Source organism: Charadrius vociferus, unplaced genomic scaffold (genome assembly GCF_000708025.1).
Source record: "Charadrius vociferus isolate BGI_N301 unplaced genomic scaffold, ASM70802v2 scaffold51, whole genome shotgun sequence".
NCBI classification, from domain to species: Eukaryota; Metazoa; Chordata; class Aves; order Charadriiformes; family Charadriidae; genus Charadrius; species Charadrius vociferus.
The window spans coordinates 1108145-1121521 of NW_009646939.1; the positions used below are offsets into that span (position 1 = coordinate 1108145).

The following is a 13377-nucleotide window of genomic DNA, read 5'->3' on the forward strand; positions in this document are numbered from 1 at the left end:
AGTGCCCAGTGGGATGCAAAACTGGGTCCAATATCTGAAGCAGGATTAAATGGAGTGTATCAACTGAAGTGATTCAGAGACTTACTTGGAATGACAGTCACTCTTACATACTTAAAATTCCTGGACTTACACCTGTTTCATGGTGAAGAAAGAGAAAGAAAAATAGGAGTTTCATTAATGCCTTCAGACTAGCCTTTAGTTCATTCTTTTTTATGGAGTTTTTTACGTTTGCATGACACTGAATGCATTGATTCAGGGCTTCCAGCTGTATTTCTAAATAAATGAATATTGTCTTCCCTTCCTGGCCACAGCACAAACACCTGTACAGTCGACATGAGATCATGCACAGTGAAGATGAGAAACAAGACAAGGAGATTTTCCATAGGACAATGAGGAAGCGCTTAGAATCTTTCAAGAGTACCAAACTAGGAATAAACCATTCCAAGAAGCTCAATAAAATCCACAAGCGAGACCGGGGCCAAAAAAGGGTAAAATACTTTCACCAGGACCTAGATGTAGCTACCTATTATACAAACTAAGGGGTGGGGAGGGCAGGGAGGGCTCTGAAGGATCCCATGTCCTGCATTTATATCAGTCCCATAGAACTTGTTGAACTTAACAGGCCTAAGCAAGAAGAGATTAAACTATGAGATGACTCAAGGGGCATCTTCTGGAACGCTGCTTTTCTCTCTGCTTTGGGACCCTTCTTCTGAGTGAGAGATTTTTGATCACTTGAAAAGCAACAGACCTTAAGCCATGCTACAACACTGTGGGGAGATGTTGCAGGGTAGATGTAGCAGGGTAGCACTATACCATAGAGCATTCCAGAAAATTTGCATGAAACTAAGAGGGAACATACAGCATAAAAAGACCCAAAGTTCCTTTCTTTTCCTGTAGTGAGTAGGGGGGAAACTAATGACATCCATATTGAGTTTCAAGCAAAGATTACAATGGATTTCAGGATCATGCTGCTGAACTCATGATTTCCAAGGATGTTACTGCCATTGCTATCTGATGATGGTAGTGTTTTTCATAACTTGTTTGTTTTCTTTTAGCGAAACAGCAGTGCCATCCCAAATGGAAAAATACCTTCAGAAAATCCAGTACAAGATTTTACTTTGAAGGAAAAAGGTAAAAAGACTCTTAGACCAGTTTTATTAACTGCATTTTACCTGTTACATGGTCAGTAAAGCATCACTGAAAAATTTTGTGATATGCAACATTGTCTTGGTGATTTAGAAGTTGTGTTTCTAGGCAGCCAGATGACAACCCAAATTTTCATTGGCCTTTTAACTCACATTTTTTTGAATATCACGTTTAAATTTTGTAAACAAAACAATGCAGTGGCTAAAACACAGATGAACTTTCAGTTTCCTTCTGGATAAGCTGCACAGAGCAACTTTTGCTAACGTTTTTCTTTTTCATCAAAGCAGGATATGTCTGCCCGGGACACCATGCCATAAAAAATTCAGTAGTTGAGATGACATTCTGATCTGAGTTAAGGCCCATTTGTTTAGAAGGGTCTGAATCAGAGCTGATGTTAAGCAAGCACATTAGAACTCAAGGAGAGTGTAGCTTTGAAAGGAACACATAGTCACAGGCCAGTTTCATCAATGATTCACCCTTTATTGCACAAATCTAACACACAGGTCAGTCTTGCAAGCGTAATCTGAAGCTGACTGGCCTAGGGAACATTCCTACCACAAGTTGGTTTTGCATGTAAAGCCCCAAATTCTTTCATCGGGTTTTAGCCTTCTTTTGTCATTGACATCAGTCATAGTAAGATGTGATGGACACCAATATGTTTTTTATGTAATTATAAAATAATACATATCACTTAAAAACTGAAATGTGGCTTAAAAGCCACAGAGCTAACTGTTCTGTGTTCTTTCCCCTGTTTATGCATGCAATCCCTTGATCTCAAAGAGAATTGAATTGAAGCAGAGAGGGATTTATCTTTTCTCAATAGCTCCAAGCAAAGATATCTTTATTTACATATCATCTTTGAATAATTTTCTAAGCATTTGTTTTTTCTTTGACTGACAGAAGCAATACAGGCTGTCTGAATAAGTGTAATATTCGATAACCTTTTTGCATGGCAAGAGGTTTCCAAATACTTATAAGAAGGTCATTCAATGCAGTTAAAATACACTGTGTATAGACGTCATCTTCTACTTGGAAAAAAAGCTTCATTCAATGGCAGTCTTAACAAGTGGTTTAGCAGCTGTCATAAAACTGATCCTACTGCAGTAGAAGCAGCAGTGACCTCACTAGGTTTGAAATCAGTCAGGTTACTAATGCTGACCTCTGTCAAATGATTAAATGACTGGTCATTGTAATGGGACATGTGTCAACATGTGAGCATTTAAGACAAAAAAACACAGCAGCAGCAGTAGGGCTGTGTCACAGGTTGTTTTGTTTCAGTCCCAGGAGAGAAGATGATTCAGTTAGCCAAAAGCTTAGCCAGAATGTGACATCTCTCTCTGTCATAGCACCAGATAACAACGCAAGCTGGAAACCTGTGTTGAGTTTCTTGATGTAATTGGTATCTAAGCGGCAAATTCTATATATGTTCACATTTGCATTTTGTGCTACGACTGTTGATTAAACTTTGCCCTTATCTAGATGTTTGTTAAAGATGTATCTTTGATAACTATGCCAGCATCAAACCAGCATGAAATAGCATTTCCTATCGGAACTGATACAAATCTCTAATCAAATTGGATTTTCAATTTTTTCCAGATTTGGAGTTTTCTGAATCAGAAGAAAATAATGATTACGAAACTTTGCATCTAGGCAAAGGAGTTGATTTCCTGGCTAATGTGACGAAGCAAAATTTCACAGATACACCTACTGGTAAAAAATATTAATTACCTACAGAGTTGTTTTTTTCTAAAACATTAAAAAATTCCTATAAATGCTGCTGATTTAGCCTGCATTTTTTGTTTTGTTTTGATTTGTTGTGTTCTATTAGAAAATATATTTGCTTAATATTAGTGTTAACACATAACAAGTTTTGGATATCTGGAGGTATGGAAAGCATCAATTTTGCTACTGATAGAAGTTGTGAACATGATTGCCTAAACCAGACCTAAACCCATTAATTATTTCCAGCAACAGAAAATGTTACTTTAGAGTTGTCCTAGCTCACAAGACTAGTCAATACTAGTCCTTTGGAACTGTTTGCTACTTGCATTTGAAGCGCTTCATTGCAATAAATTTCATGCTGCTTCTTTCAGGATGGATTTCTCCTCTTAAATTCACAACTCCTTCAGATCCTTACAGGCTTCTAAAAGTCAGTGAAACGGGCAGATTTGCAGCATTCCTAGAGCATTCATTGGATTTGATTTCCAGCCCTGAAAGGATCCACAATATCAGATTGCAAGTCTATCACTATATATAACAGAAATTATATGATATCATTTTAAAAGTTTTAAAATTTAGTATTTCTCTTTAGCACTGTTGTGTTTGAATTTTCAGCATGCCACTGTATGCTTCACATGCAACATGCTGCATACAGCGAAGAAAAATATTTGTGTCTGTACTTTTTTGGTAGACACGCAGATACAGCCTTTTCAGTGTTCCGTGACAAATTCCATGTTTGAGAATGTATAAATACATCCAGAAATTGATCCAGAAATAAGCAGGTGGCAAGATGAGACTTAGACTAATTTCTAAAATTTCTTTTTTTTGTTCAAACACTACAAACGATATCTATATTAAAAGGCTCCTGTAACTTACTTTTGACTGTTCTTTGGGCTGCTTTAGTTCCCTCACACACATATCATTCCTTTATGGAGTTTCGCAGTTTACGCTCTTGCATTTTTTTTCCATCTTTTGTTTCTTTTTTATGGGTTTGATTTGAATTTTCTGCCACTATTTTATAGTGTGCCTTATTTTGCTTAAAATTTTCCAACCGATTTCTTCTTTTATTATTTTTTGTCTCCAGACATCCCAAACATAACTGCATATTTGATATAATATCCAATTTTTCTCTTTAATGGAAATCCAATAAGAAATCCCAAGGTAGAAAAAGCAACCTATGTGTGTATAATGGTCTGTGTATCGGCCTAGTAACACCTACACCGGTGTGTATCGGCCTGTTCTTTTCCCATTATAGCCATTCTCCTTTTACAAAGAACCTTGCTGTATTACCAAGAAATTACTTTGAATAATTGTATTTGTCACTCATGAACTTTTTTTAGGAATTGATAACCCAGTGTTTTCAACTGATGATGATCAAAGCATCTATATGAAGTTCTCACCATGGTTATCTAGTGAAGATACTGTGGTACCATCACAAAGGGCCCGAGTGCAGATCCCATATTCTCCAAACAACTTCAGACGGCTCACTCCATTCCGGCTCAGCAATAAATCAATAGATTCCTTCCTGCTAGCAGATGGCCCAGAGGACCAACCCAGATCTTTTCTCCCAGAATCAACACATATGTAATATTTTAAAATATATTATCACCTTTATTTTTAATCAGCCTTCCTATCAACCCTGACTACTGACAAGTAAACTTACTTTTCTGATTTTTCTTCTCCCAGAGCATCTCTTTCCTTCCTGATTTCTTTGTACAACTAAACATCTTCTATTTTTCTCCAGCTTGAATAACAAAACATCTTTCTATTTTCCTTCTGCAGAAGAGTTGTCCAAGTTTTTGGGATCCAATGCCTTGTTATTTTTACAGCGCATAAGGGTCCTGCTCTTTGTTTTGGCTTGAGTACTTCAAATGCCAAGAAAATAGTATTCCAAATACCAGAATATTGTGCACCCATTTTCAAGAGGCTCCAGGTTTCTTGATTAGTCAGTTCCAGACGATAAAATTTGTACCTGAATTCCCTAACAGGAATCGGGTAATTCTGATTCAACCCCCTTAAAAAGTGATAGGTCTTTTGGTATAACATTATCACTGTTGTCTGCAGATGTAAGCAAAGTAGTCTGAAGCCCCAGAAAGACAATCCAGTTGCTGATGCCAAAGGATATGGTTTGCTCATAAGAGGTCAGATGAGTCATTTAACCAATTGGACTCTATTGCATTCGGATGTACAATAAGAACAGCAGGGCTAGACCAAAAATGAGCTGGACTGTCTCTCATTCTTAGCATGATTAGAATATGATTTTTGACTCTATTCCTAAGAAGCCTTGAGTCATTTCTGAACATTTGTCTAGTGCCCAGGAAGGGAAAATGGTCCCACTGCTACAATACAAGTACTCAATGACACTGCTGATGTCATCTTTAAATTACATAAGAAAGAGTTTAAAACCGAAGCATGTTTACTAGAATGCATCAGAGTTCCCTTGCGCAGGTAGAGATAATTGCACAACAGCCAGACTGTGGAGAAGCAGAATTCCAGTTTTGGTTAGAGCTTTATACTCAAACTGTGAATTTATCTTAATCCATGCCTTATTTTGAAACCAGAAAAATCCTTAGCTTTCTGATGCAGTAAATAACTTGCCGCTTCTAATGTTTACAGTCTTAAAATTAAATTGACTCTGGGTTAAAATGAGTATCCTAGTTGGCCTTTAATTCTCACTTTGTGGAATTTCCACACTATAAAAAGCAGCCTTCATTTCTATAATCAACACAGTCAGTGCTGTAAATGAGGTGGGTCAGGTCACAGTTCAGACATCATAATTGAATAGAACATAGGGCACTGTGGGGATTATGCAATGAAATGCAATAATCAGTTTCATCACGAATTTGCTTTTGTGGAATCCACAATCACAAATGTATGACCTAGTGTATTCTGTGCATCAACAAATAAAGGAACGTGATAAATTAAAAGAACTTCTGTAGTTAGCTGATGAAATTTTGGTCAGACAAAGACCTCAGGACAAGACTGAATGCTGGTAATTTGATTTGAGAAGAACTTCACGACCTTTTGAAAAGAAATAGAAAAGGAAGTTCCATTTTTCTTCTGCTATGGCTTCTGTCTCTGCAGAAGATGTGTTAGTTCAAGTGTAATTACAGGAAGCACATCATTTTCTTTACTGGAGTGGCCTGTAGATCTGTCATTCATTCTAGTACTCAATTCCTTATTAATGCATATTTGATTATTTTATAAATGATGTTTTAGAGTGAACACTGGGTTATTTAAAGAACTGTGAACTAAATTCCAATATCCTGATTCAAAACTTGAATAATGAGCTGCATTCCAAAAGTAAAACTTCTCCTTGACACTTATCCACACTGAAGTTCTTCTTCACTTTTTTTTCCCACTGAGAACGTTGTCATAAAATATTGGCATATGATTTGCTGACTATTTTCTTGCTAACCTTTGTTCTTTTCCTCTATTCTGTTGCCTTATTTATAATTGAATGTATTATTAGGAACTGGTATGTATAAGTTCTTGTGCAGATATCTTTGATATATCAAAATCACTGGGTTTTTACTGCTGTGTTTCTTAAGAAGTGTTTTGGGAAGTTAGATTTTCCAAGCTAATACACTTTGACCTTGATTACTCTCTGAAAGGGTCCTCTGAATTATCTCCTTAATAAAATTCAGCTAATAGGAGAATGATACTGAAATTTCAATTAAAAGGTTTTAAAAAAAACATGTAAACTGGAAACCAAGGGTGGAAATGTGAAGTTTCTCTACATAGTCTAAAGTACACAGAAAACTGATCATAGATTCCAGTCAATAAGAAATTGACTCCCTGGTGATACTCTTTGCTACTTGATTGAAAGAGAGCAATTTCTTTCAAAAGATTTCCTTGCTGAGCATCAAGACTAAATATTTCAAGATAAAGATACACCTTAATGACCAGATGATGGCTCCATCTCCTAAATATCTGAAACAGGCAGTTGTTCATCACAAACACTGAACTGAGTTTTGCTTAATACTCAGCAAGGATAAGAAATTTAATAAACTCACTTCAGATTGTCCAAGATAAAAATTGGGACAGGGTACAGTTCCCCAGCAAAAAAGCCATGTTAAACCTCACACTTTCATAAAACTGTCACAAAAATAGCCAAAAGCAAAGCCCAATAGCCAGCATATTAGTATAGAAAGTGTGTATTACAAATGTTTCTATTTAATTGTGCTCTCTAGGTGATATGGACCAAGACGTTGAAATGACAGAATACTCTTCTTCAGATGACCAACTGAACCAAAACCAAAGTGTTTCAGCAACTCCTCTCCACTTCTTTCCATCTTGTCTTCAAATGCCTTGGACACAAAACTATTCTTCATTGGAAAACAGAGGGAATATATCTCTTTCTTCTGTCTCTGAGTATATAGCTTCTTGTGACCCAGATGTACCTGATCTCTTCTGGGAAGCAGGTACAGATACAGATAACAAAGAGACAGTAAACTCAGGTTATTGTTCTGAAGTTAGCTACAAGTCAGGGAATTCACAAGAAGAGAATTCTCTACTTATGTTTGAAGGGCTGGAAGATTCTTATATGAAGGAGCCCCAAGAGAAGAAAATGTTGCTTGACGTACAAGGAAATTACAGATCTGCTGCAGCCAGACGTGTACAAAGCCGACGTTCTTTTCACAGGCCAAAACCTCTGCAACACCCTAAGCTTCAGAAGCTAGCATCTCTTCCAGCATCTTGCCATGTCCCTCCACATTCTTTGGAACAAGAAGAAACACAGTTGTGAGCCAGGACTTACTTGAAAAGAGAAGACGAGAGAGAATAACTTGAACAAAGGGCTTCTGTAAAAATAGAGTGCAACCTATTGGTTCCTGGGATCTGCTCCAGAATGGTTTCAGATGTAAAGGGAGTAGGGTCCCATGATGTCAGAAACACTAGAGCTTTTCTGCTGTACTTCTTAGATTTTTAAGTTCTCATTCATAATGAAAGGGTGCATAGTGAAGCAGAAATATGCCTCCTTGTTATTTTTTCATGTAGACTGTTACAAAAAATCGACATTGTTTTTGGAGGGCTAAACCAAGAATCTTTTCAAATGGTAAATCCCTGTTGGTTTTTTTTACATGGAAATGTTTTATTATGCCACTATGCCATAAATACATTTAAAGAAATAGGCTGCATTTGCTGCTTCAGTAATGAAATTCAATATTTATGATGTATGAAATTAATATAGCAGAAGCCAATGATTAGCCTCTTGCAAGTTAAGTCTACTCTGATTGAAACGGATCAGTGCCTTTTATAAGTGCAAGTTAAAGAAAAATATTTTCCTGCTTTTGAATATTTATGTCACTGAGTAATTGTGGGATATTGACTCTGGTGGAAAACTTTCCAGGGAGAGGAAAGTCCTGGCACCTTGAAATTTAATCAAGGATGCAAGGAAGGCCCCTTCCTTCCTTCACCTTCATTTCCTCTACTCAGTAGCACTGGAATGAAAGAACATCCAGAATTAGCTCAGAATTTTAGTTTGTGTGGTCACAAGCAACTCCTTTCACATTCTTAATTAAGCTGCTCTATTTTAAATAGCCTCACTCAGACAGAAGTGTAAATATTTGTCATTTTTAATGCTGCTTTGGAAGACACCTTCCAAATACTGTTAGATTACTCTGTTAATTTATGTGTCACTTTCAGTAGCTGATCAGGATAATGGTCTCTCAGATGCTATCCTGTGTTTTGCCACATGGTTTAAGTGCCACAATGACTCAGGATGTTGACGGTTTAAAGTATTGAGGTAGTTTGTCTACTGTATTTGTATATACCTGTTTGTGTTAGGAACTTTGTTTACCTTTTTGTCCCCAGTTTTCTGTTAAATGATAGTAGTTAAATTGCACTAGATGCCTACTGTGTATGAATCTGATCTACATCACCTTGAAGACAGCTGGAGACATCAGTGAAAGCCAACTCAGATGAAGACTAAAAAGTGAAAACTCTGAGACCTCTCGTGGATGTATAGATATATAGCTACATGCTGGTGTATAGTCCTCTGGAATATCTCTATTTTGCCTTGGATGATTCCAGTCCTGAAATTTTGGCTTGAAATCTTCAGTGGTATAAGTTGCAAAGGTTCTGTGACATCTGTGACATCAACGAGTGCTTAGCCACCTCTATGATCCTAATGTGTACCTTATTTCTATTTGCTATCAGCATAAGCCATTTGTAAATGAACTAAATCACCTTCAGGGAGGTACCTGAATTGCTTAAGACTGGATCCAATTCAGGCTTTATTTCATAAATTTTACTTTATCTATGGGAATTAGTGGTTCTTTCACTCTACCTACCCAGATTATGAATGGGTTCTAGGTGATCCTGTGTCAGATGTTAAATTTGAGATTTACCCAAACACCCAAAAAGAGTGGAGCAATGTGCGAAAATTCGTGCCCACATCTTTTTCCTGTCTTTGTTGTCTTTGCTAAAACCGCCTGTTAGGCTAGTGCAAATTGCAGAGATATGATAGCAAATGTCATATACAAACCTAGATAGGTACATAACATATGCCTTTAGAGACGAGATTCAGAGTACTGGTTCTTTTGACATGAACCCACAAGCAGCTGCCTATTTGCAGTCATCTTGGGCCCTGATTCAAATCAGAGTCCCTAATTGGAAAGCTTCATCACCCAGAACTAGTCTTGTTAATGAGGGTCATGTGACATAATGCTGCCACCAGCAGGGATGCTAATTTTATAATGCAATAATGTAAATACAATTTTTTGTGAACTGAGTACGTATGAACACACTGTTTTGATGAAGTAGAGCATATTAATGCTGTTCCAGATATTATAATTGCAACAAGTATTTTAGTCACTGGCATAGATATACGACAGAACCATGACTGATCCCAAATATTAGGACAGGTAAAGTGCAATGTGCCAAAATCTAACCTCCAGTCTGACAGCATAATGCTGAAGTACCAACAGCAAAGTTGGCAAGATGCTTGTCAGATGCTGGCTTTGAAATAAACTTTTATTTCTTGTTGCTGTTGTACAGAGGTCATCACTGTGTTGCGGTCAGAAGAAGAACCACACTGTGGACTGTTTTTTGCATGCTTGTTAGAGCATTCCTAATCTAGTTGTGTACAGGCTACCTCAAGAAAACATCTGTAAAGCAGCAGCAGCAGATGGGAGTTTTCATCAGTTAAGTGTTGCACACACAAGAGTATGCAATTTTGAAAATCACAGGATATAAGATTGTGATGTTCTTGTATGTTTTTATGCTAAACAAGAGAGGATCAATAGACACCATAGTGTTTACAACTACAGCAGTCTGAAAGACAGCAGGATCCTCTGCATGCTTTTGAGAGGGCTGTGGGCTGTAGGAGTTTTTGCAAACCAGAGAGGAACGTTATGCCATTTTAAACAACAGAAGACATGGAAAGACACTATATACAAAGGGCTTAACTCTCCATTTACTTTCAAAGGTCTTAGACATTGTCTATTTGTTGTGTGACCATAGTTGAACAGATGAAGGATACATTGCACAATTCTGATAGTGAAAAAGATCTTTTCCTGAAATAGTTTGCATAATTTCAGAAGCTCTTATGCCTCTGGAAGATGTGTTCTAGTATAATTGCCTCTACAGCAAGGTTTTGTTTGGCATAGTTCCTCAATTCAAAATGTGATGAAAAAAGTTTCATGCCCCCAATTTCTATATTAAGAACATAGTTTTAGCTAGAATATAGTGGATTATAATTCCTTATTTTTTTCCGAGGCAATTGCTGCCAATATCTATCATGATATATACAAAAAGCAGGTTATAAAAATTCATCATCTGTCTCACTCCTCCCCTCCCTTTCTATGAACTTTCACATTTTAGTACATGTCCTGTGAGTGCAAGTGTTTGGTTGCTTCTTCAGCACACTTTTATCAGTCAAGCACCACTAATTTCCACCACAGCAACAGGTTTGGAGCTGCTGAGGATCAGGCTGTATGTATCAGCTTCTTTTTTACTGTGTGAATTAAATTGGAATGATCAGTTGGTAAATCAGTTCACCTCTGGTGAGGCCAGTTCAGTTCTTGCTTCCCTGGCTGAAAACTTTGTCTCTAATTTTTTTACGTGGCATGCTCTGTCGAAGAAAGGCAAGTTGGGAATTCCACAGTCGCTATTTATTGAACAAGTACCTATGGACTACCTTGTTGTAAAAAGATGAAACGCAGAAATATTCAAAGTCTCTTGTATACATTTTGCTCCATGGATAAGATTCTTGTTAGCAATGTTTATTATGCTGCACTATGATCTAGCAATGTTAAAAAAAAAGAAGCATTGCCTGCATTCAGATGAATTCTGTCTCTCTGAGCTGTGAAGCTAGTTACTGAAATATATGACATTATGTTTTACAAATATATGGTCTAACCAGAGATTTATGAAACAAAGGTTGCAAAATAATCCTGTGCCTTAAATTGTCACTCTTTGGAGTGCTGTTGTTTGGAGATTTTTGTGTGTACTTTCCAAAAGGTGTCAACTTACCGCATATATTTTTAAACAAGTCAAGTTGTTCTGCTAATGTGTCTTTATAGAAATGTTTTAATAGTATACCATAATGAGAAGTTTGGCAATAAATTGTATCACTTTGGTGGAATCACACTGTTTTGGCAAGTGATTTAGAGCATCACTTATTCACTACATTTAGAGAAGACTTTCCATACAGGACTTCTGAGGAGTTTGTATCCCTGCTCCCAAATCAAAGTTAAAAAAGACAACAGTGTGGTGCTGATAATTCACGTCATTCATAAAACACAAAACGTTAAAAGCAGCAACAGAAGTTGTAGATCTCCTGAGTCTCTCTCTGACTACTATGACACTTTTTGTATAGTTCTAGCCACACTGCAGTCAATGACAGAATTCCCATTGACTTCATAAGCCAATATTTCCATCCTTAGAACAGGCGGCTTCATATTTTGTAGAGATATGTAGCGCTGTCATCATTATAATGACACTATAATTTAAACTTTACATATATGATGATATATAGCATCTCATTATGATATAATTATTTTGATGTAAAGATTCAGGCTTTTGGGGTTTTGTTTTACTGTGCAATACTTTTTGAAGATTTGGTAGTCACTAATGCCAGCCAGCATGTTTTTCTACACAGAAACCAATGACATTTATCTAAGCTGTCTGATATCGGATGAATAAATTTTCCCTGAAAGCTCTGTGATCCCAGTGAAAAATACCATTTCTACTGTCATCCTGCTGTTAGGATGTTTCCACACCTGACATTGCATTCAACAATAGATAGGAGGCATGGGATGAAAAAATAACTTCTTCTAAATTTATTTATAGTATAATGGAATTAAATATTTAATGGAGTTAAATAAATATTATTTTCTAAGTATGGATTTGAAGAGATTTAAAAAGATAGCACCAATGACCGAACCATATGCTAGCAAATAAGATGCTGCAATGGCAAAATCAGATAGAACTGTCTTTGTCGTATGGCCATGCAATAGCTAATCAGCTAATAGTTTATTAAATCAATGGTGGTGGGAGTGACATCCCTTATCACCTTTGTTGATACACAAAGCATACAGAAGTCATGAACAGCCACTTCTGTTGGAAAAATCAAACTCGTAAATCAGCATTGAAATCTAATGGTAAGGATTCTTATAGCTCAGATATATTGGCTTCTTAGTTTAATGAGCCAAGAGGTACATCACACCGAAACAGACAGATCACAGGCTTTTGCAAAACTGGCACACAGAGCATGAGCGAATTCAGTGCTGTCCACTGCTTAGAAACACAAAGAAATACAAAGTTATGGTCAGCACAGTAGACCCAAGCAAGGTAAAGAGTGAATAGTCCAAGAGGTTTTAGATAATACTCCACATGAGCTCTACTCCCTGGTAAAAACAGTGAGATTATAACGATTCAAATCCCAGCTGTGTTTTCAGGTTTTTTTTAAAACAGTATTGGCGGACTGATGTAAGTAGCTATGAATGGTGAAAAAATACACGGGCTAAGTAGGTGCATGTGAATGATCAGGACAGAAACAATGAAGACTAAAATGGATAAAGCTGACCTCAAAGGAAGATAATGTAGATATGTGCAAAAGACATCTATATCACCTGTCTAATAACCAAAGCTTAATTCCTACCCACACATATATATTTCCAAAGGTTAACCCTATAATGCACAATTTTAGCTGACTAATAGTAACATTTCCTTCAGCATAAAAGCAGTAGAAATATCAATTAGTTAGTTACAAGTAATCCTGGACTGGCAACTCAGGCTGTGAGAAAAAATTTCACAGAAGCTGTAACAAAGAACTAAAAGTGATGCTATCAAGTATCTGCAGTAAGGTACATGGATTGTATCAAGAAACGATGTGATGATTACAAAACTTGCTGTTGTTCTATACTCACTGTCTCAGAACTAACAGGAGGTTAAAATATAGAAGTTTATCTGTGCATTATAAAGAGAAGATAGAATTATGTAAAATGAATTAAACAAGGACATAAAACATATGTTTTTAAGTTTTAGCTTTCCTTTCCATGGTATGAA

General features: G+C 36.7%; 1 protein-coding gene across 1 annotated transcript in view; it reads left to right on the top strand.

Moving 5' to 3' along the window:
• The window catches only part of SLC9A3 (solute carrier family 9, subfamily A (NHE3, cation proton antiporter 3), member 3), a 49463-nt gene extending 45010 nt beyond the window's left edge, over nucleotides 1-4453 (top strand). Inside the window, exons 13-16 of the mRNA XM_009894956.1 lie at nucleotides 312-488; nucleotides 1056-1131; nucleotides 2743-2856; nucleotides 4206-4453. Of these exons, the coding sequence (XP_009893258.1) occupies nucleotides 312-488; nucleotides 1056-1131; nucleotides 2743-2856; nucleotides 4206-4453 (615 nt within the window). The remainder of the gene's footprint in view (nucleotides 1-311; nucleotides 489-1055; nucleotides 1132-2742; nucleotides 2857-4205) is intronic.
• The last annotated feature ends 8924 nt before the right edge of the window (nucleotides 4454-13377 follow it).